This window comes from Protopterus annectens, chromosome 8.part1 (assembly GCF_019279795.1).
Source record: "Protopterus annectens isolate FY-2018-M chromosome 8.part1, PAN1.0, whole genome shotgun sequence".
Lineage (NCBI taxonomy): Eukaryota > Metazoa > Chordata > Ceratodontiformes > Protopteridae > Protopterus > Protopterus annectens.
The window spans coordinates 441,682,822-441,706,667 of NC_056742.1; the positions used below are offsets into that span (position 1 = coordinate 441,682,822).

At 40.6% G+C, this 23,846-nt stretch overlaps 1 protein-coding gene across 1 annotated transcript in view; it reads right to left on the reverse strand.

Annotated features, from left to right (window-relative positions):
- The window catches only part of LOC122810395 (dipeptidase 2-like), a 501,875-nt gene that overhangs the window by 99,310 nt on the left and 378,719 nt on the right, over positions 1–23,846 (reverse strand). Inside the window, exon 9 of the mRNA XM_044081997.1 lies at positions 4,836–4,911. Coding sequence (XP_043937932.1) covers positions 4,836–4,911 — 76 coding nt within the window. The remainder of the gene's footprint in view (positions 1–4,835; positions 4,912–23,846) is intronic.

The window sequence follows — 23,846 nt, forward strand, 5'->3', positions numbered from 1 at the left end:
TTCTCTCTCTCCTCTGTGTTACTACTGTTTGTAAAAAAATATAAAGGAAATCTCATTTGTTCATAACTATTATTTAATATGTACACAATACTAATTTTATTATTCTTGCAGTGATCTTCACTGAAATGCTTATGTGATTTTCTTTTTTGAACTTATCTACTAGAAAACAGTACTGAACACATTTGCACAGACTAACTAGTTGATGTGTATTCTGCATCGTACTATATGTATACTACTGTACTATGTAATTATTATATTTTGCTTACATTTCTGTGGAGCTTTTCTCCCTGGGCCTCCACTGAAAACGGGCTTCTGGCCCAGACGGACTTTCCCAGTAAAAAGAAAGAAAGGAAGGAAGGAGGGAAGAAAGAAAGGAAGAAAGTAAAGAAGGAAGGGAGGAAGAAAGAAAGAAAGAACGAAAGAAAGAAAGGAATGAAGGGAGGAAGAAAGAAAAAGAAAGAAAGAAAGAAATAAAGAAAGAGAAAGAAAGGAAGGAAGGAAGGAAGGAAGAAAGAAAGAAAGGAAGGAAGGAAGGAAGGAAGAAAGAAAGAAAGGAAGGAAGAAAGGAAGGAAGGAAGGAAGGAAGGAAGGAAGGAAGAAAGGAAGGAAGGAAGGAAGGAAGGAAGAAAGAAAGGAAGGAAGGAAGGAAGGAAGGAAGAAAGAAAGGAAGGAAGGAAGGAAGGAAGGAAGAAAGAAATAAAGAAAGAAAGAAAGAAAGAAAGAAAGAAAGGAAGGATGGAAGGCAGGAGGGAAGAAAGAAAGGAAGAAAAGAAGGAAGGAGGGAAGAAAGAAAGGAAGAAAGAAAGAAAGAAAGAAAGAAAGAAAGAAAGAAAGAAAGGAAGGAAGGAAGAAAGAAAGAAAGAAAGAAAGGAAGAAAGAAAGGAAGGAAGGAAGAAAGAAAAAGGAAGGAAGGAAGGAAGGGAGGAAGGAAGGAGGGAAGAAAGAAAGAACGAAAGAAAGAAAGGAAAGAACAAAAGAAAGAAAGGAATGAAGGGAGGAAGAAAGAAAGAAAGAAAGAAAGAAAGGAATGAAAGAAGGAAGGATGAAAGGAAGGAAGAAAGAAAGAAAGGAATGAAGGAAGGAAGAAACAGAAAGAAAGGAAGGAAGGAAGGAAGGAAGGAAGAAACAGAAAGAAAGGAAGAAAGAAAGAAAGAAAGAAAGAAAGAAAGAAAGAAAGAAGGAATGAAGAAAGAAAGGAAGGAAAGAAGGAAGGATGAAAGGAAGAAAGAAATAAAGAAAGTAAGGAAGAAAGAAAGAAAGAAAGGAAGGAAAGTAGGAAGGATGAAAGGAAGGAAGGAAGAAAGAAAGAAAGAAAGGAAGGAAGAAAGAAAGGAAGGAAGGAAAGAAGGAAGAAAGGAAGGAATGAATGAGGGAAGGAAGGAAGAAAGAAAAAGAAAGAAAGAAAGAAAGGAAGGAAGAAAGGAAGGAAGAAAGAAAGAAATAAAGAACTTAAAATGTTTGTTTCTTTACCTAAGTTTCATCATATTGATATGTCATATTCAGTGATATATTTGGTATAACGTATTAAGTTCTATTTGGAATTAATTAACTTCACTTATATATGCAACATACAATCAGTACATTTGAAATAAGGAATAAAGTTGATTTACCTTGTAAAAAGTGGTATTATTACTGATCTTTACTATTCATACATTTTTGTGCTACAGAACCAATAATACAATGAGAATGATGTAATTTTCGTCTATCTTTCAATTTTTACTCTCTCTGTCTTTAACTGACCATCCATTCCTTGTTGCACTTCTTTTGAGAGATGTAGACAAATGCCAGTCTGTTTCATTCATTTCTTTAAGCATTTTTTCCTCTGTATAAACTCCAAAGCGTGTTCCAAAGTGTTAAAAGTCCTCTGTCCTTCTGTAAGATGAATCTTTGTTTTGGCTGGAAACAAAATGTGTGCTTTAATATTGTTTTTCTTTAAGTCCGTTATAAGAGGAACACATGCATTTCTTTTTGACACAACTTAAGCTGAATAACCACCGTCAAATCTTATGTTTTATTTTATTTTAACTGGATAATTAGCCCATAATGTTTTTATTTTGGCTAGAAAATAATCTAACTATCGCTGACCTTGGCGTAGGTGGATTTTTCTTTATCAATGTATTGGAAAGTGATCTGTGTGACCTCCCAATACCAAAGGAAAGAGCTTCAGGCAGGTTCATTGTCTTAGGCAGCCAGGTATTTAGAAATTGAATTGTGCTGTCTCCTTCCTCTTTCTCTGGGGTGCTATAAATCCTAATGTCGTTCCTTCTGGATCTGTTTTCTAGAGCTTTTATTTTTTCTCAAATTAAGTTATTTTGTTTCAGGAGAAATTCAGTCTTATTCTCACTGTCAGTCATTCTTCCCTCTAAATCAGACATTGCCTGTTCTGTATTTGAAATTTGTGAATATTGTTGTTCAAGAGCTTCACTCAACACTTCTACCTGTCTTTACACTCCCTTTTAATGTTGTTTATTTTGCTTTCCAGTTTATCCGTCTTTACAGAAAGTTCACTGCTGTTACTGAGTATACACTGAATGTCTCTCTTCATTGTATTGTCCTGTACACTGGCTTTAAGAGTGACTCATTCTGAGGGAAATTAGTTTCTTGACAGGAAAAAAAGCAATGAAAAAGGTTTCAAACTTATTTTCTTGTAGTAGTTTGTTCAGAAGTAGTTTAATTATACATCCATCAAGTTTTGAAACATGTTCTTTGAAATTTTCTGTAAAAAATCCTGTCAGAGATATTAAAATGAAGCAGAGCAAAAAATACAGTGCTGGTAACTGCTCGCCATCTTAGCCATATTAAAATGAAGCAGAGCAAAAAATACAGTGCTGTTAACTGCTCGCCATCTTGGCCATATTAAAATGAAGCAGAGCAAAAAATACAGTGCTGGTAACTGCTCGCCATCTTGGCCATATTAAAATGAAGCAGAGCAAAAAATACAGTGCTGTTAACTGCTCGCCATCTTGGCCATATTAAAATGAAGCAGAGCAAAAAATGCAGTGCTGGTAACTGCTCGCCATCTTGAAAATACAGTGCTGGTAACTGCTCGCCATCTTGGCCATATTAAAATGAAGCAGAGCAAAAAATACAGTGCTGTTAACTGCTCGCAATCTTGGCCATATTAAAATGAAGCAGAGCAAAAAATACAGTGCTGGTAACTGCTCGCCATCTTGAAAATACAGTGCTGGTAACTGCTCGCCATCTTGGCCATGCCCTCCAGTACAGTAATTTCCTGATTACAGTACGGAGCAAAGTTATGCAAGCAATAATGCCCAACAGGGTGTTTGTTATTGTGGAAATAATGTCTGCCCAGGGGTGTTCACAGGTGGAGGGCCTATACACCCCTGGAAGGGCATTATTTCTACAACCTTATTTATTTGAGAGATATTACTCTGTACTTATGATGACTATAGGGAAAAATATTTCAACCTATGTGTTATATTCATTATATGTATACCTGCCTTGTCAAGTCTTGTAAGTTTCTTAGCTAAGTATTGAACCTACATATTTAACTGTAACCATTTATTTTGTTGATTTTCATTAGTTTGTTGTTTGCATATGTAACTGTAAAAATGTATTTGGTTGATTTTCATTTGTTTGTTTGCATATGTAACTGTAACCATTTATTTGGTTGATTTTCGTTAGTTTGTTGTTTGCATATGTAACTGTAACCATTTATTTGGTTGATTTTCGTTAGTTTGTTGTTTGCATATTTAACTGTAACCATTTATTTGGTTGATTTTCATTAGTTTGTTGTTTGCATATGTAACTGTAAAAATGTATTTGGTTGATTTTCGTTTGTTTGTTTGCATATGTAACTGTAGCAATTTATTTGGTTGATTTTCATTAGTTTGTTTTTTCCATATGTAACTGTAACCATTTATTTGGTTGATTTTCGTTAGTTTGTTGTTTGTATGAGGAGCTTTTCTTCCTGGGCCGATACTGAAAATCGGTTTCCACCCAGTCAGATCTTCCCAGTAAACAAATGTAAAATAAAGAAATAAATGTAAGCAGGTTTGTCCTTTTATAAGGGTAATAATTAACATCTGTTCCTATTTTTGAGCCTTTGTTCCCCCTTTATTTTAGGCTTTAACTAGACTTCTTCAGTTGAAAGGTCCAGAGGTTATGCAAACCTCTTTACTGTTGCTGCTGCTGCCAGTGGTCGATCTCATTCACTCTCTTTCTCTCTCACATACGCTTACACCTCTGCTTCAGAAAATGCATGCTAACACAACTCATTTATAATATGTTCCTATTTTGAGCCTTTGTCCCCTGTTTATTTTAGGCTTATCCAGATACCTTGAGTTTAGATGTTGAGAGGTGTGCATACCTCTTAACTGCTGCTGGCAGCCACACATATACACACACACACACACACACACACACACACACACACACACACACGCACATGCTTTTTAATTTTAATTATTTTTTATTTTACACTCAATAAACAGTAAGAGCGCTGCTTAGCGAGTGTAAAATAATGGCAGCTGTTTTTTTTTATTCCGAGCTCCACGGCAACATAATAAGCTGCCATGAAGCAGTGGACTCTTTTTTTGTGTGGGAATTACCTGTAGATTAACATCCTGCTAGGAATATTCTTTCTCCAATCATGGTGCGATCTACAGGCCGCCCATTCTCTAAAAAGAACTAAAATCTAAAGGGTTGCCATATTGCAACATTTCACTTGTAGAATACACTTTCTGACACAATGTTGATGTTTCATAAGGTTTAGTTGTACTGATATTCTGGGCACTGCTCTATCTATTTACATTGTAGCCAGTAAGAGCAGAGAGCTAAACATATTACAGGATGATATCAGCTACTATACCTACCTGTTCGATCCATCATAGTCTCCTCCAATTCCTATTGCTTCATAACCTGCGATCTTCTTTATATGGTCAAAATGATCTGAAAAACATAATAGAAATACTCTGTGTTTACTGAATACTCATCCAATGCACACTTACCTTAACATGTATGATACTGCAGTATTCTGACTGATACTCATGTCAAATACTGTTTTAATGACATCAAAATTAACTACTTCTGAGAACTACTCTGGGCAACTAGAATTCCAAGCAACTCCATAGTTTTCCATTTTCTTTTGGACTCTGACACTCATGATATCGCTGTCCTACTATTTATTAAAATATAAGGTTTCATGAGGAGACTTTTGTCCCTAAAATTAATGATAATTCTAATAACCTTTTTCTCTGAAGAATACTCATCCCAAATTTGGTTTTGCATTTACTAACTTCAGCATTCATTATTTATGGGATAGAGACAGGTCTTGGTTCAAGTACCTGAAGTTAAAGGAAAAGTTATCATCAGTTTTTCCTTGAAACACAGAAGGTGCAGTAAAACACACATGTGAATGGATAAGCTTCACATCTGCACATACATATGTAAATGGACATGCCTCACATCTGTGCACACGTGTGAATGGACATGCCTCACATCTGCGCACACGTGTGAATGGACATGCCTCACATCTGTGTACATGTGTGACTGGACATGCCTCACATCTGGAACAGAGAAGAGAAAAATTAATCATTAAAGTTGAGGAATGGTAGTTTATTTAAAGGAATTAATGCCCTGAAGCTTCATCATCTGTTTATTTGACTGTTAAATGAATAGTCGCTCTTGGCTTGTCAGAGAAGTATGTCATTTGCAGGTAACAACCTTCAGACTGACTATGATGACAAGGGGAGAGGTCAAATTGAATGGGGCACCAAGTCAGGCAGAACTAAATACAGTTAAATATATCTAATGACATGTTGTAGTTCGCTTAGAAACTAACATGATTATACAGTTAAATGAATGCCTGTTTTTTCACACAGAAATCTCAAGGTGTCCAACAAAATATATAGCACACACAACTGACACAAAACTGGCCAAAACAAGAATGAAGACCAGAGGGTTGAGCAGTTTATTAACAACATACAGAGAGATTTTTTACCAGATATTAGTAAAAATAGTAGTTTTAGATACAGCTTTTAGAGTGTAAAGGTTTGAGGTGGCATTTACAGAGTGGTGTGAGGTCCTCAGTATCCTGAAAAGGTTTATTCCAATCCAGCTCTATTCTTTCCAGTATAGACTGGTCTGTCCTTAGACAAATCCCTCTCAGTGATGCTGTAAGCATGTTCAACAGCATCTTCCTGAATACTCTAGACTCCTTTGCTCCCTCTAGGAAGGTCAGAATAAAATCAAATCATGCCCCATGGCTCTCCAAGGAAACTAGATCCCTTATGCAAGAAAGAGACAGAGTCTGGAAAGCCTGAACCAAAACTAAACAACCACCCCTTCTACTGAAATATAGAAAACTTAGGAACCTTGCTGAAAACAAATTACAAAAGACAAAAAGTCCTACTATAACACTGCCTAGCTCAGTAGCGAAACCAACCCTCAAAAGTTTTGGTCTGCTCTAAACAACATCCTCCTGGAGGTCCCACAAACCTCTCCCCTTACCCAAACACATCCCCACAGGAAACCGCTACCCTCCTCAATAATCACTTCAATGACACCATCCAAAAAGTCATACCCTCAAAGGCTAGCACTAATGCCATACCTACCCCTCCCAACCCTACAAACCAAACTACCTTCTCCTTTCACCTTGTTCCTACTTCTTACCTCAAATCTCTTCTTCTTAAGTTCAAACCCTGCTCTCCCTCTACTATCTACCTCATACCTTGCTCAGACCTGCCACTGAATCTATTGCCTATTCTATATCCATACTAATCAATAGATCTAGTCAAGAATCCACCATGCCTACCCTGTGGAAATCCTTCTTCACTATTCCTCTGGACAAAAGTGGGAACTCAACTGACCCTGCTAACTACTGACCCATTGCCATTCTATCCCCCTCTCAAAGATAGTGGAAAAATGCCTTCACTCTCAGCTTCTTAACCACCTCCTCCAGCATAACCTTCACACTTCCACTCAGCCTGGCTTTCGTCCCAACCACGGCACAACCAGTACCCTCCTATCCTTTACCCATACCATTGCCAAAGCCCTAGACAATAACAAACTCATATCCTGTCTTTTCCTTGACCTTTCCAAAGCTTTTGATACATTCTCTTATACTCTACTGCTATCTAAACCTGCTAAACTTAACCTATCTTCTTCCTCCCTAGCTTGGTTCTGTAGCTACCTATCCCGGCAGACAACAATTTGTCAAATGGCTCTCATCCTTTTCACCTTTCCTTCCTGTCCCAACTGGAGTACCCCAAGGTTCCATCTTGGGTCCCCTTCTATTCAATGTCTTCAGCAATGATCTATATACATCTTGCAATCAATCTTCTCTTATCCAATATGCTGATGACTCTACACTCATCTCTATCTCAAATAATACCTCCAAAAGTCATACCCTAACCCAGCAAGCCTTTCTATCAACCGAAAATGGCTGTCTGATAATCTACTTATTCTTAACCCCAAAAAGTCCAAACTCCTACTCTTCCTCCCCCGATCTCTTACTAACCATAAGTCTATCTTTGCTATCAAGTCTTCTAACAACACGATTATCCAATCCAATACCCACACAAAACTCCTTGGGGTCATCATTGATGATGAACTCAAATTCAACCTGCACATACTCCAATGTATAAAAAGAAACACACCAGAAACTGGGGTTACTTTATCATAACAAAAACTTTCTAAGCCCCAATGCCAGACTCACATTAGCACAAGCATTCCTCCTGCCCTCCCTTCTATATCCTGCCCCAGTACTCACAAACATTAAAACCACAACCCTGAACAAACCCCAACAAACATATCACAAAATTGCAAAATTTATCACAAACACTCCATAAAAGGCTCATTGCTGCATTGCTCTAAACTCTCTGCAGTGGCTCGAACTCCCCCAACAACTCCAACTATCTCAATTTCAAATGCTGCACCGCATTCATTACAAACCTTCATCCTGCCCATCTCTGTCATCCTTTATCTCTACCTACAAACCATCTCAAACCCTCTGTACATCTAACCAGCAGCTACTTAAAATATACCATCCCAAGAAAACTGTGGGCAAACTACTATACATTCTGTTGCCCTTGATTGGAACAAACTCCCCTTAGACATACGTTCCATCGGATCTATATTAAATCAGTGAATGCTTAAAAAAGTGAACGCTGATTCATCAACCCTATTTCAGCGAACGCTGAAATTCCCGAACACCCGGAACAGCAAATTTTTTCTCCGGGAAAAAAAATCGCTTAGCTGGTTTCGGGAGTTTGATCCAGCCAGCTCAGCGTGTACAGGGTAGTAGCACGCCTAACGGCAGGCAGGGAACCACAAGCTCAATGGAAATCAACCCAAACGGAGCAGCTCCTACATCGAATAATGCCATGGGGAATAACACAGATTTGCGACTCCACGGGGCTAATGATAACACATCTATTCCATCGATGGCCACCTTTTTAGCCAAGAAGGACTTTTTTTCGTCACTGGACAATAACAATTCTAATGTAGCCACTATTTCTGATGGGAATAATACGGTGAGCTCATCTATGTTTATGGACAAACTCAATTTATTTGATAATAAGTTGTTTCACTGTAGGAAACTTCAATTAGAAGTTTCATATTTACAGGAATGTATAAATTTAAAAATAATTCCAAAAGGGTTACGCCAGTGGCGTTACCCTGCAGGATTAATTAATAATTCTGTGTATCATCAAGAGCTCATTGCTTTATTTGATAAACAGGGCATTGAGTTCTTAAATTCTTTGATTAATTTTTATAATGTGGAACTCAACACACTACAAGTGGATTTAACACAACTTGAAATGTTTCTTCAGAGTCACTCTGAGTTTATCAGATATAAATATGATTATGCAAGGATTTTATCTAGCATTGATGCAACCATTAATAAATTAGTGGTTAACAAGAAAAGAAAAATTGACCGAGATTTAAAAGAATATGGTAACAAAAAGGCGTACCCCCCTCCCCCTTTGAATCAAACCAACTTGTTTAATACAAACAATAATCAAGTTATTGATCCCCCTTCTCAAGGGGAAGCACAAGACATTAATGAGAACTCTGAAGCGCCCCAAATTAGAAGAAGTGAGCGCATCAGAAATCAAAGCCATCAGGTTAATAATGCTAACATAAATGCTGGCAATTATAACCAGGGTCAACAGGCTTATAACTTGAATGCTAATAACCAGGGTTTTCACATGGTGGGGGATGCCACGAACCCTGGCACGAGCAGGAACAACAACAACTCCACTTCCAATCAGAGAGGGAAAACACAGAGGAGGAGGAAGGGGAACCAACGGAGGAGATAAGTAATATAGAGGATAGTTGCCCTAGTGCTCTAACTAGTCAGTCAGGAGATTTTAAGATCTACAATTACACAGTACTTACTGTAGAACAGAATGTCATTAATTTTTTATCGAGAGGTCTTAGTTTTGTGCCGGATAAGAAATGCAATGCAGTTAGAACTATTGTAGATCTGAAATTATATGTGCGCAAACTAAATTTGGCATTCAGACTAGGTAACACACCATCTCTCATAGATACTCACAGAGTTTCAAGCATCTTCAATCCCCCATTACATAATTCCCTTAATGTTTTTGAGAGAGTGTGTGAGAATGATTTAAGATCAATGGTCAATAATAGACCTAATCTTCACAACAGGAAATTTAACACATCTCAAGAAGAAATAGCATTCTTGTCTCTCCTTAATGAATGCAACATTAGGGTTATGTCTCCAGACAAGGGAGGGGGCTTGGTATTTATGGATGAATACCTCTATGAGAATAGGTTATTAGAACATCTAGACTCTGATAGTTATACACAGTCTAGTTTGAATGAAATACATATAGCATATAATAAAATTAAAAGAATTTTGGATGATTTGTTTATTGAAGGCATGATAGACAGTGACACTTTCCACTATTTAAATATGTCAGCGCCAAAAATTCCTACTTTGTTTGGCACACCAAAAATCCACAAGGATCTAAAAAATCCTCCTTTTAGACCAATTGTGGACGGACGAGGGTCCATTACATATGCCTGTGCCAAACTGGTAGATGAGATTTTGAAACCTTTATTAAAAACAGAGCCTCAAATCTGCAAGGATTCTTGGAGCTTTTTACAAGGGATAGACAAAATGGCGTTTGATAGAAATTGTATATTTTTAGTGGTGGATATCAAAGATCTATACACAGTCATACCCCAGAAACTAGGCATTGAGTGGACTAGGGACTTCATGTTAAGGAAAGAGGCTTCTAATGACCAGATGAATCTTGTTGAAACCTTACTAGAAGTCATTTTGTTCAATAATTTTCTCACTTTTAAAGGACAATTTTACCTCCAGAAAACTGGGATTGCAATGGGGTCCCCTTGTGGCTGCAGTTTTGCAAACTCTGTCCTAGCATATTGGGAAAATGAATTCCTCTTTCAGAACAACTTATACACACAACATGTCACTTGGTACAATAGGTACCAAGATGACATGTGTTTCTTCTGGAAAGGGCCAGTTGACCTAATCCCTCAATTTATGGAAAGCCTCACAAGCATGACTGATTTTTTACAATTCACTTACTTAGTAGGTATCAATGAGATGTGCTTTTTAGATGTAAAACTAAGTAAGGATATCTTGAATAGTAAATATAAATCAGAGATATTCAGGAAGCCCACACATTCTAATTCCTTTCTTCACTTCACAAGCTGTCATCCCTTTCACCAGAAGAGAAGCGTGGTGAAAGGACAGTTTGTGAGGGCTGCTAGGATGGTGTCGGATAAAGATGATTTCATAATTGAATGTGATAATTTGAGCAATAAGTTTGCCATGAGAGGGTATCCAAACACTTTAATTAGGGAAGTTAAGGATGAGGTAGTCTCAAAACGAAACGCAGGGCATTTCCGACCTTTAATAGGAGGTGGCTCTATACAATCTAATGTAGAATCATCAAATAAAGACACATCACATTTTAATATTAATTTCATTTTCACTTTTTGTGTTGACTTTCAGGAAATTAGAGACATCATAAATAAAAACTGGAATTTTATCATTGAAGACACTGAATTAGTGAAAGCTATTGGCATAAAACCCAAGTTTGTTTATAAGAGAGGTATGAATTTGAAGAGTTTGTTGGACAGGTCTAGCCATAAACCAACTAGGACAAATATTGGTATGTCAAAATGTGGCATGTGTCCTCAATGTAAGCACATAAAGACAGGGAATAGTGTGTGTATTAGGGGGAAAACCTATGCCATAAAAGGGAGACATAACTGTGATAGTAACAGAGTGGTGTATGTGGCGGAGTGCATAAAATGTTATGCATTTTATATAGGCAAAACGGAAAGATCACTCAAGAAGAGAGCATATGAGCATCTGTATGCTGTTGGCAGAAAAGATTTAACAAATGCTCTTGCCAGGCACATACATGATGAACCTGATCATGGCTTTGTATTTTCGGTCATTCAACAAATCAATATCAGTATTAGGGGTGGACCATGGCAACTTTGGTTAGAAGAACAAGAATTACTATGGCAAATTAGAACAGCAGCCTATATTTCTCCAGGTCTTAATGAGTATGCATCACTAAAAAGCATACTAAAATTAAAAGCATTAATGAGGTGATGCTAGTATAGCTGGCTAGGTATAACATTTATTGGCGAGTGTTGTTTTGTTGTGTTTTGTGTTGTTTTGTTTTATTTTAACTTATTTTGTTTAAATGCTGCTAAAAATGAATTTTAATATTGGAGTAAAACATGATATTATGGTGTAGGGTAGAGAAATAATAATCATGATTCTCAACCAATTAATTAATTTTTTAACTCAAAGTGATGTTAATTTATTGTGAATCAATATATACATTTATATATTTTTATCATTCTACAGTTTAAATCATAGTTTACATGTATTTTATACAAACATTCATTTACATGTAAAATGTTCATATTTATTCTGTTTTGTTGGGAAAAACTATAGCCTTCTTGTATGCATTTATTTTAGATAGGATATTCACAGTTTTGTTATTTAAGCATAATTAATGAATCATTCAATTAACAAAAATGTAATCTCATTAAGCCATGTATTTAAAGAAGGCATCATGGTTGTCATTTTGTGTATGTCTGATGAAGGTTGGGGGATTACCTCGACCGAAAGCGCTTACTACATTAAACAGTCCGTGCAACTTTTTGGTCTCTGCTTGGTGCGTTTCTACTATTTTTTGGATTTTTGGTTTCGGGAGTTTGCCATTTCCTCCACTGTGGTGCAATCTCGGAGTTGGTATATTTAAGTAGGAGGTGTGGGGGGGGCTGTGCCCCCCACATTAAATACTGTTTTAAGTTTTTTTTTGTTTTGTTTTGTTTTTTGTGGAACAGCGATTTTTTTTTCCCTGGGGAAAAAAATCGCTGTTCCGAGTGTTCGGCATTTTTGCTGAACTAGGGTTGATGAATAAGTGTTCGCTTATTTAATATAGACCCGTTCCATCATCCACTCATTACACCTTAAAAATGAACTAAAGCATTATCTGCTCAACTCCAAGTCTTGCACCTGCCAAGGTCCAACATAAGCTCCAGCTCACCCTCTATAAAGTAATAATTGATTTCTCTCTCATCTCACTCCCACATCTCCATGTAAGATGGCAAGTGCTAAATGCTTTAATCAAGGATCATAAAAAAATTGCTAGTGAATTTTTATTTGTTATGTAAATAATAATGTCTATATTGCCTGATGCATGCATTTTACTATGTTCTTATTCTTGCTGTGAAATCTTATCTGTTTGAAGCTTTTGTCTATTGTCTCTCGTATATGTATGTACAAAAAAAAATCATTTGAATTGTGATTTTTCTACAACTGTCTATTAATGGAGCTTTTCTCCTCGGGTCTCCTCTGAAATTCAGACCCCAAACCGTGGGCAGCAAAGCAAAAGGAGGCGGAGTTGCAATATATATAAAAGACATACATACCTCCAGGCTGGTCAGACAGTATGACTCACAGGAGACACTCCAGGTACAGTTAACCATTGACAAGACCCCTATTCAATTCATAGCTAGCTACAGGCCCCCAACTTTGACTCAAGATGCCCACTCCACCTATCTGGACCTCTTTGAATTTATCAAGATTCAACTCTTTACCCTGATCCTCGGTGACTTTAATTATCCAGCCATAGATTGGAATAACTATTCATGCCAACACACAAATGCCCAGAGATTCTTTGATTTTGTCAATGCAAATGCCTTGGACCAGTTGGTTGACACTCCCACAAGAGGTGAAAATATCTTGGACTTGATATTAATCAACATGAGTCACCACTGCAACATCCCTACAGTGTCATCCTCCCTAGTAAGATCTGACCACAAAGAGGTCACTTTTGAAGTCACCATCTTCCCTAACCACCCCCCCCCCAGCTAGGGTCAAACAAAAAACTTCTCCAAAGCTGATTACAACCTCCTGAGGGATGTTATAAACAGCTTCACAGCCCCCTCCCCCTCCATAGGAACTGGCACATATGTCCAAACCTACACCAATGTATTATAGGAGCATTTATATAGCTGCATGGAATCAGGAATACCCAACAGGACAAAATCGTCCTCCTCAAGGAATTCTAAACCTGTCGAGTGGACATCTGCAATAAATAAACTGTATAATAAAAGGAAAAAAATTACTGTCCAGGACCAAGAAGGAGCAGATGCCTAATTGGAAGCAATCTCCTCTTAGCCTAAACAAGCAAATAAGAGCACTAGTGAAATCCTCCAAAGCAAACTTCGAGTCCAAACTGGCTACATATACTAAAGACAATCATAAGGCCTTCTTCACATATGTCCGCAGTCTCAAAGGAAGCACTCAGATCTGCTCATAACTGGTGGTCAAGGACACCACATACATAAACACTGTAGATATAGCCAACCTGCTGGCAGACAGGTTCATTGAAAACCTCACCCCTCTGTCCCCCCATCAGTAAATCAGGACATCCCCAGCACCTGCCCCCTCCCCTTACTTCTAAGGGAGCAAGTTATCACTGCCCTCTCAAAGGCAAAAAATACAGCCTCCATGGGACCTGATAACATCCCGGGCTGCATCCTAAGTGAACTCAGGCAGGAACTTGCAGCACCATTAGCCACCATATTCAACCAAACCCTGAGTATTGGCTTCATCCCAGCTGAGTGGAGGACAGTCATTGCCATGTCATCCCTTTACACAAAGATGAAACGTCCACCGATCCAGAAAATTATAGACCCATCAGCCTAACTAGCCTGATCTGCAAGGCCATGGAGTGGATTATCATGGACATCATTAACAAGGACATTGGCAACATCCAAGCACTTGATCCCACACAATTTGGTTTCATCAAGTGGAGGTCATGCCTGTTAAATTTGGTCGACTTCTTTGAGGCAGTCACCAAAGCCATGGACAAGGTGAAGACTGCCTATCTGCCTATCTTGACCTGGCCAAAGCCTTTGATACTATTACCCACTTGGATATAATAGATAAACTCTCTCAACTAGGTATCAATCTGTATGCTACCAGATGGGTAGCAAAATGTACCACAGATAGAACCCACCTAGTCAAAATAGGGGAAGCCACCTCAAGCAGTAGACCTGTAACGAATAGTGTACCCCAGGAATCAGTCTTGTGGCCTCTGTTGTTTGGGATATGCTTTTCTGAGGTGCAGGCCAAAACCAGTGGGCTATGGCTGACTAAGTTTGCAGATGACTGCAAGCTGAGTGCTGTCATCAATTGCCCTAGTGATGTGGACATCCTCCAAGGGGTTTTCACCCAAACAAATGACTGGTGCCAGAAACACAGCCTCAAACTGAATACCAAAAAATGCATCATCATCCCCTTTGGGGAAAGTGACATCCCCACAAATTATCACATTAATAACAAGGTCCTAAGCACGCAATCAGTCGTGAGGGACTTGGGCACCTAGGTTGATAGAAAACTGACTTTTGACCACCATATTGCCTCCATTGTACAAAAAGCTTTCTACATGGCCCACCTCATTAGTAAGGGTATCTCACCCAGGGACAACATGGTCATAACATCCCTGTATTCTTCCCTTATAAGAGCCATTATTCAGTACAATGCCCCTTTCAGCATGTACCTCACAAAGCACATCCAGCAGCTGGAGAGACCACATAGGTTCCTCAGCAGGAGAATCCAGGGCCTCAAACATCTACCCTACACAAATAGGCTAAAGGCTCTGTCCCTCTACTCAGTCTCATACAGATGCCTTAGAGGTGACCTCTGTCTGGCATATAAAGCAATCTCAGACCGCACCTTGATGGGAATGCTGCATATCCACAAATCAAGCTCCACTTGAGTAACCTGCATGCGCAACCTCAACTTCGTCTGTGACATCAATAGGACTTGGGGGGACAGATTTGTGTCCCAGAGACTTCCCATTCTGTGGAACAGACTTCTTCTCCACGTCAAGCAGAGTACCTCATTAACCCTTTTTAAGTGCAACTTGGATAACTGGATGGGGAACAAAAAATGCACCCTTGGGATTCCCCCTGTGTCCCAGCTGGACAGGGACATCGGATGCTGACTTGTCGGAACACAGGCTAAATTATTGGCTAGGCTTGTAAGGGCCTCAGGGCCAATAGCCTAGTAACTTCCTATGATCCTATGATTTAAGCATCTGGCACTGTGGCATACAAAGATAAATAACTGACTGCACCCATATGACCTGAATCTGACTATTGGCATTAGTGCTGGAAGGACTTGGCAGGGATGAGGAAAGTAAACAGCCCAAGCTGAATCATCCATCCTTATGGGAGTGTAAAGGCTTGGCTCAGTGCAGTGACAAAACCTGCAGGACTGCAGGTGATGCTGTCCATAAGAAAGAACCTAGCATGTACATGCTGCAAACTAATGTGCTGCTTGGCCAGAAGATTTATCATGTCAGTAGCATGCATGTGTCCCTTGAAAGCAACTCAATGCAGAACATACAAGCTGCCAGGAGGGAGTTTAAGATACGCCTCATGATCTGCAGACTGATGGCTCCCACTGCATGACTCTCATCTTCATGGGGGATCAGTCAAAGAATGAAGACACTGGAGAGTACTTACCTGTACTGGCAAAGTCCTTCTGTCTGCCTGTCTGTTGTCCTTCCAATGGAATAGATAAGCCTGCTGATTACAGGAAGAGGAGTCATTGGGATGATGTTGAAGATAGTACAGTTTTGTACCTACCATAAATGTAGATGTTTGAGTTTTCACCCTGCTGCAGTCATCACACTTGGGTTATCCTGCCGTCAGGTGGTCCCGCAGTCGGCCTGAGTTCCAAAGTCTTGGTCCGGCGTCGGTTGCTGTCGCTTCTTCCCTGACGTCAGTGCGGCAGCGGTATAAATAATGCATCCAACGCCATTTTCTTCAGTTTTTCTTGCCCCAGATGTCAGGTGCCCCCAAATAGGTGGTCAGTAATTTTTTGCACAAACACAAAATCCCTCCAGCTATAAGCAAATTCATCAGGAAGGTATAGCAGAGATTTAGCCAGTTAGATCAGAGGGGATGGAGGGAGGGTAACCTGGACTGCAGCAGGGTGAACACTCGAACATCTACATTTATGGTAGGTACAAAACTGTACTAAGTTCATCGTGTTATCCTGCTGCAGTCATCACACTTGGGTAGAATCCCAAAGCTAAGGATGGGTGGAGGAGTCATAGAGGGTTAGAGGAGGCTAAAAGGCCCTGCAGAACTGCAGTGGCGAAGCCAGCCCTAGTCTTAGAGTAAAGTGGTAAGTGATAGTGTTTGGTAAAGGTGTGTACTGAACTCCAAGTTGCAGCTTCCAAAATCTCCTTGGTTGGGACCCCCCTGAGAAAGGCTGTAGAAGTAGCTGTTGCCCTGGTGGAATGGGGCCTAATGGTAGCAGGAACTGGTTTTCCATGATGGGTATAGCAAAAATGAATGCAATGCCCTATCCATTTGGAAATGGTTTGTTTTGATATAGCCTTCCCTTGTGAAGCTGTAGCATAGGATACAAAGAGCTGGTCAGATTTTCTGAAAACCTTAGTTTTATCCAAGTAGTAACAAAGTTGCCTGTGAATGTCCAAGGAATGCAGGAGTCTTTCTCCTTTGTTCTGTGGATTTGGGAAGAAGGTGGGTAAGTGGATGGTTTGATTTAAAGCCACACCGGAAACCACCTTAGGCATGAAGGAAGGATTTGTTCGTAGAGAGACTCTGTCTTGATGGAAAATGAGGAAAGGTTCCACTGCCATTAGTGCCTGCAGCTCTGAAGCTCTTCTGGCTGAAGTTATTGCTAGCAGCAGAGCAGTCTTCCATGATATAAACTGTAGATCTGAAGAGAAAGCTGGTTCAAAAGGAGGTAGCGTAAGTTTTTCCAGAACAAAATTGAGGTCCCATGTTGGTGTAGGTGCTCTCCTTGGGGGCCTAATGTTTTTTGCCCCTCTGAGGAACTGCCTTAGAAGTGGATGTGAAAATAAGGGTGGATTCATGTTGTAGTGAGCTGAAATAGCTGATGCGTGGATTTTAATGGAAGAAAAGAAAGACCTTTGTGCAACATCTCATTTAAATACTGTAGAATCTGAGGCATGTGAGGCTGAAGTGTATTTTGGCCTTTAGCTTGGTTCCAGGCGCAAAATCATTTCCATTTGTCCGAGTAGGCCTTCCTGGTGCTGGGCCTCCTAACTTCCAGAATAACATCCATAACTGCTTGGGAAAGAGGAGCTGGCTGGATGGTTAGGTGATTTGCCATGCAGCCAGATTTAAGGTCTTGAGCTGGCTGTGTAGAATCTGATTGTTTTGCTGTGTGAGCAAATGGGCAATTTGTGGTAATATCCAAGGTGGGCCCTGGGCCATATTCCTTAATAGTGGGTACCAGTGCTGGCATGGCCAGTCTGGGGCTATGAGTATCAGTCGTGGTCTCTCCTTTCTGACTTTCAGAAGCACCTTTGTGAGGAGAGGCAATGGAGGGAAGGCATATACTGTCAGGTTTTTCCAACTGAATGAGAGTGCATCCACTTTCCAAGCTTGATGGTGAAGTGTCCTTGTACAATATTTTGTCAGCTGATAGTTTTGGGGGGCTGGCAAACAGGTCTATGTCTGGAAGGCCCCATTTTTGAGTTATCATTGTGAATACTTGTGTATCCAGTTTCCACTTGTGGGGATCCATGATGTTTCTACTGAGGTCGTCTGCCAATGTATTCTTTTTCCCTGGCAGGAATTGAGCTTGTAACTGAACTTGGAAAGCCAGTGCTGTGTTCCACAAGGTCATTGCTTGCCTGCATAAAGGGTAGGAGTGTGTACCCCCTTGTTTGTTTATGTACCACATTACTGTGGTGTTGTCCGTCCTTATTGTTAGTTGTCCTGGATGTAAAAGGTTCTTGAAGGCTGTCAGAGCATTCTGTACAGCTAGCATCTCTTTTTGATTGATGTGCAGATTCCTTTGATCTGCAGTCCATATGCCTTGAACGCACTGTCCTGCCATGTGTGCCCCCCAGGCGTACTCCGATGCATGTGTTGTCATACTTTGCTTGGCTGGGGGTGAGGTGAAAGGCTGACCCTTGTTGAGGTGACATGCCTGTGACCACCATATAAATTCCTGTTGTAGCAGGGAATGAGAGATATCATTGTGTCCAAGCTGTGGCTGTGTTGAGGCCACATGCTTTTTAGGTATCACTGTAATTTCCTCATATGCAGCTTTGCAAATGGTATTAGTAGAATGCAAGATGCCATGAAGCCCAAGGCCTGCAGAATTTTTCTTGTAGGGAGTTGGGTCTTTGTTGCCATTGTTTTGAAACATTGAGTCAGTTGTTGTTTGTCTGGCATCAGAAAAGACTTCTGGGCCATTGTATTCAAGCTGGCACCCAGGAATGTCATATTTTGTGAGGGTACTAGTTTTGATTTCTTTTTGTTTACTATGTACCCCAGGCAACTTAGAAGATGTTTTACAAAAGCCAGATGCTGTAAGAGGATGTCCTTGCTTTCTGCTTGGATGAGGCAGTCGTCCAGGTATGGATATATTTGAATTCCTCTTTGTCTGCAGTATGCAATTACTGGAGCCAGACATTTTGTGAAGACCCTGGGCACAGTGGATAAGCCAAAGGGCAGTGCAGAGAATTGGTAATGGGTTGAACCTGCAATGAAACGGAGGTATCGTCTGCAACTTTGTCTGATAGGGACATGCAGGTATGCCTCCTTGAGGTCCAACATTACTAGCCATGCTTTCTTGCCCAACATGGGAAGAAGCTGCTGTAGTGTTAGCATCTTGAATTTGGGTACTAGTAAGAAGGTGTTTAGAATTGAAAGGTCCAGAATTGGTCTCCAGGCATTATCCTTTCTGGGAACTAGAAAGAGTCTTGAGTAAAATCCTTGGCCTTGCTCCCGTGTAGGTGCCAGTTGAATGGCTCTCATGTCCATGAGAGCTGTAATTTGTTTTTGTGCCTCTGCCCATTGATTTTGTGGCAGGTTTGGCATTCCTCTTTTCATTGGCAAGGTGTGGAAATGGAATCTATATCCTCGTGAAATTATGTCTAGGACCCATTTGTCCTTTGTGACAATGTGCCAGTTGTCTGAAAAAAGTGCGAGTTTTCCTCCCAAGGAAGCTGCCAAGAGAGCGTTGCTTGGCCACATGAGGTGTAAGTCATTGAGTTTGTCATCTAGCAGTTTGGGGCCTGTCTTTTCCTCCCTTCTGTGTTGCAGCGCCCCATTGTCGAGGCTTGTATTGGGCTTGTGGTTGTCCTTTGCCTCTTGGATGTCTGTATTTACCCCTCTGTGGTCTGTCAGTAGCTGGAAAGGACCAATTTTTTGTTGGCCAATTTCTGCTGAATCGAGGGGGCTGTACCTGTAGAAAATCTTTGACTGTCTGCATAGATTTTGCCTTATCCTCCATTTTCTTTAATACTTCTTCTGCTTTAACTCCAAATAGAACATCCTGCTGTAAGGGAGCATCTGGAAGCTTTGCTTTAATATGATTAGGCAGAGTTTGTTCCTTTAACCAAGCATGCCTACGTATAACAGACCCAGTGACAGCTGCTCTGCAGGAAGCCTTTAAGGAATCAAACCCACATTATAAAGTATGCTTGCCCACCTGTTCAGTTGCATGCAACAGATCCTGCATTTCTTTCAATTCAGACTGTTGAGGGAGTGTGCTCATTTTTTGTCTTAACTGAGACATTAGAAATTGCTGATATTTTAGTATGTGAAATTGGCAATTTAGTGCTCTCATAGCTAGAGTGGATGAGGTGTAAACTTTTTTCCCCCACCTGTCAAGTGCTCTGGAATCCCTTTCAGAGGGTACATGATTTTTTGCCATAGATGCCTTAGCCCCTTTGGGACCCTGGGAGATAGTCTCTGGATCAGCAACAGGGCTTTTATAAAGGAATTTGTGGGAGTCAGGCACTCTATAGTATCTGTCTGGTTTGGCTGGAGCAGGAGGTAGAGAATCTGGGTTCAAACTAGATTCTAAGTATAAACCCCACCACCCTCCAAGAATATAAACATCTTCGCAACCTGGCTAAAAAATCAATAACAAAAGATCGCAAAAACTACTACATCAGTCTGCAATACAAACACTCAAACAATCCAAAGAAATTCTGGACATCCATCTCTTCAATATTCAATCCTGGTAATACTTCCAACCCCTGCCCCAATCCCAACCTCTCAAGTCTTGAAATGGCCACTAACTTCAACACATTTTTCATTGATTGTATAGCTAAATTATCCTCCACTTTCCCCAATCCATCCATCAATACGAACCCCTCACCCTGCACCCCAAACCCTCTCTCTCACCCCCTCCTCCACCGCTATTCTCACTTAAACATGTCTCCACCTATACTATAAAAAGACTACTGCAAAAGCTAAAACCATGCCGTAATGCCCCTGACAACCTTCCAGCAAATTTTCTTCAAATATCAGCCGAATCTATAGCCTATCCCATATCCATCCTCATTAATAGATCCATTCAGGAATCCTATGTACCAACCATCTGGCGTTATGCATACATAATTCCTCTCCACAAAGGTGGTAAGAACACAGACACTACCAACTTCAGACCCATAGCTATACTCTCTCCTCTCTCTAAAATTCTAGAGAAAGCCATCCACTCCCAGCTCATGCCCTACCTAATCGAGCACAAACTCCTCTCAACCACCCAGCACGACTTCCACCCAGGCCACAGCACCATGACAGCCCTCATTTCCTTCCTCGAAACAGTCAACTTAGCACGTGAGAGCGGCAAATATGTATCTTCTCTTTTTCTTGACCTCTCAAAGGCATTCAACACTATTTCCCATTCCCTCCTCCTTCTGTCCCAGCTCTCACACTTGCATCTATCTCCCTCAACCCTAGACTGGTTCTCCAGCTACCCTTCCATGCACCAGCAGGCTGTACAATGGAAAGAGTCAACCTCCCCTTTCTTACCTACAACCACAGGAGTTCCCCAAGGATCAGTACTTGGCCCTCTGCTCTTCAACTTATTCATTAACAACTTTCACCTCTCCATCCCTGAAGCCTCAGTCATCCAATATGCAGATGACTCCACTATCATCTGCTCAGCCTCCTGCTCCTCCAAACTTCTAATTAATACCCAAACAGCCTTCTCCAAAATTGAATCATGGATGCAATCACATCACTTGGTCCTAAATGCCAACAAAACAAAGCTAATGATATTTCCTTCCTCTAAAACTTCCCAGTTCCACAAAGTCCAATTTTCCATCAAAAGCCACAATAACACCCCTCTTGAAATCATTCCTAGTACCAAACTACTTGGCATTACCATCGATGAAAACCTAAAATTCGATTCCCACATCCTCTCAGCAATCAAAAAAACCCACCAGAAAATTGGCCTCCTCTACAGACATAACTACTACCTTACTCCATCTTCCCGTCATACCCTTGCATCTACCTTCCTTCTCCCCTCTCTCTTGTACGGTGCTCCCCTATTCTCCAACCTACAACTCGGACTCCGTGCTAAACTTGAGGCCTGTTACAACAAAATCTGCAAATTTGCAACCAATTCTAAGAACTCTTCCCATCACTGTCACTCCCTACACACCCTAAACTGGCTAGAACTCCACAACCACCTAAAGTACCTACAACTTATAACAGCCCACAAACTCATCTTTAAACCAGCAGAATGCCCCTCTCTTTCTAAATCTCTAACACCCTACACACCTACCTGTACCCTGAGATCCACAGGCCAAAACCTCCTGCATGTACACAAACCCATCCACCCAACTGGTAAACTACTACTATCCCACACTATAGCCAAACTATGGAACAATCTCCCCACACCACTACGTAATATACCTAACCACAACAATTTCAAATCCATGCTTCTCTCCCATCTCTCCTCCAAATGGGAATGTCCTTCACATGCCCCCACCTAAAACTCCCACACCACTAACTCCACACCTAAATCATCATTTCTTTGCCTACTTTAACTTAATTCAGAGATCTTGCTCAGAACACCTTTTCATAAATCTTTTGCATGCGTGCCTCTGGCCTACCTTACTCATATTCTCAAACTTTCATTGTTTGTTTTTCTTATCCATTGTACCCATAATATTGTTTTCCTCAGTAATATTGTTAATTTGTCTCTATTCGTATGTATTTGTATGTCTGTTTGGGGCTTTTCCCCTTGGGTCTCCACTGAAAAAGGGTAATTCTTACCCAGCTGGACCAACCCGGTTAACAAATGCAAATAAATAAATAAATAAATACATACATAAATAAGTAAACATCATCCGCAATGTCTAAAACTGGGGGGATGGCAAGTTGTCTGTGATGGGGGAGTAAAAGAAACTCTCTGAGCCTTTTCTTTGAGTCAGAGTAGTCCTGACCTTCCCAGTGAAAATGTTCCATCATAGTGTGTAAAGTTTCCCCAGAAGAGTAATCTTCAGGAGGAGAAGCTGAGGGAATAGAATCCTCAGCATCAGAATCTTCATAAGGGGAAAAGGAGTAATCTTGGTCCTCAGAGGAGCCTGAGGAAATAGACACTTGTTCAGAGGAGGCATAATCTTCCTCTTGTCTAGGCCTTTTGTCGGGTGGGGGTTGGGAACCCCTGATTAAAGAGATCAAATCTTCAGCCATTTTAAGCATCTGTTTCTTAGGCATGGAGCCTTGAACTGGGGACTGGAGTGCAGTCTTTTTTGGTTTAATAGGAGTCTTAAGCTTAGGATACGTTTTTATGGTGAGCGTAGTCGGTCTGAAGATGCCTTCAGAAACCGAAGGTGTTTCTGCAGCACCAACATCTCTTTCTGCAGTGTCATCGGTAGGTGCTGAACAAAATGGCTGCGTCGGCCTAGCACTCTCCGCCAAAGGCTCCGAAGTGGTCTTGGGTTCCAAATCTGCGGTAGTCAGGGGCTGCATCGGAGCCTCACTGAAGACCGGTGAACCTGAGACCTGTCCAGCTGAGGCCTCGGAGTCTGGCTTGGGTCTAGGCTGCCTGTCCTTATCCCTGCGGTTTTTGTGCACGCCGGTAGTCGGTTGCTCCGACAGCATCGTATAGTTAAATTTTCTACCGAAGTAGTGAAGTGCGAAATCAAAGCGTCTTTTTATAGTATGCTTATTAAACCTAGCACAAAAACGACAACCAGTGACGTCGTGGTCTGGGCCTAGGCAAGGTATGCAGTAAGAATGAAAATCCTTATGAGGTATTTGCTTCCCATAAGAAATACAACTGTTAACTTTTTCTGACATCGGTCTGAGGCAAGAAAAGTTTCCCCAACGGGGTACTTAGCTTTATTGAAGACTTCGGATCTGAAATTCGACTTCAAAAATCTCAGGAGTTGGCCAACCGGCACTTGCGAACTGCTTCTGCTTCGGGCACCGCGCGGCAAGAAAGACTGAAGAAAATGGCGTCGGATGCATTATTTATACCCCTGCCGCATTGACGTCAGGGAAGAAGCAACAGCAACCAACGCTGG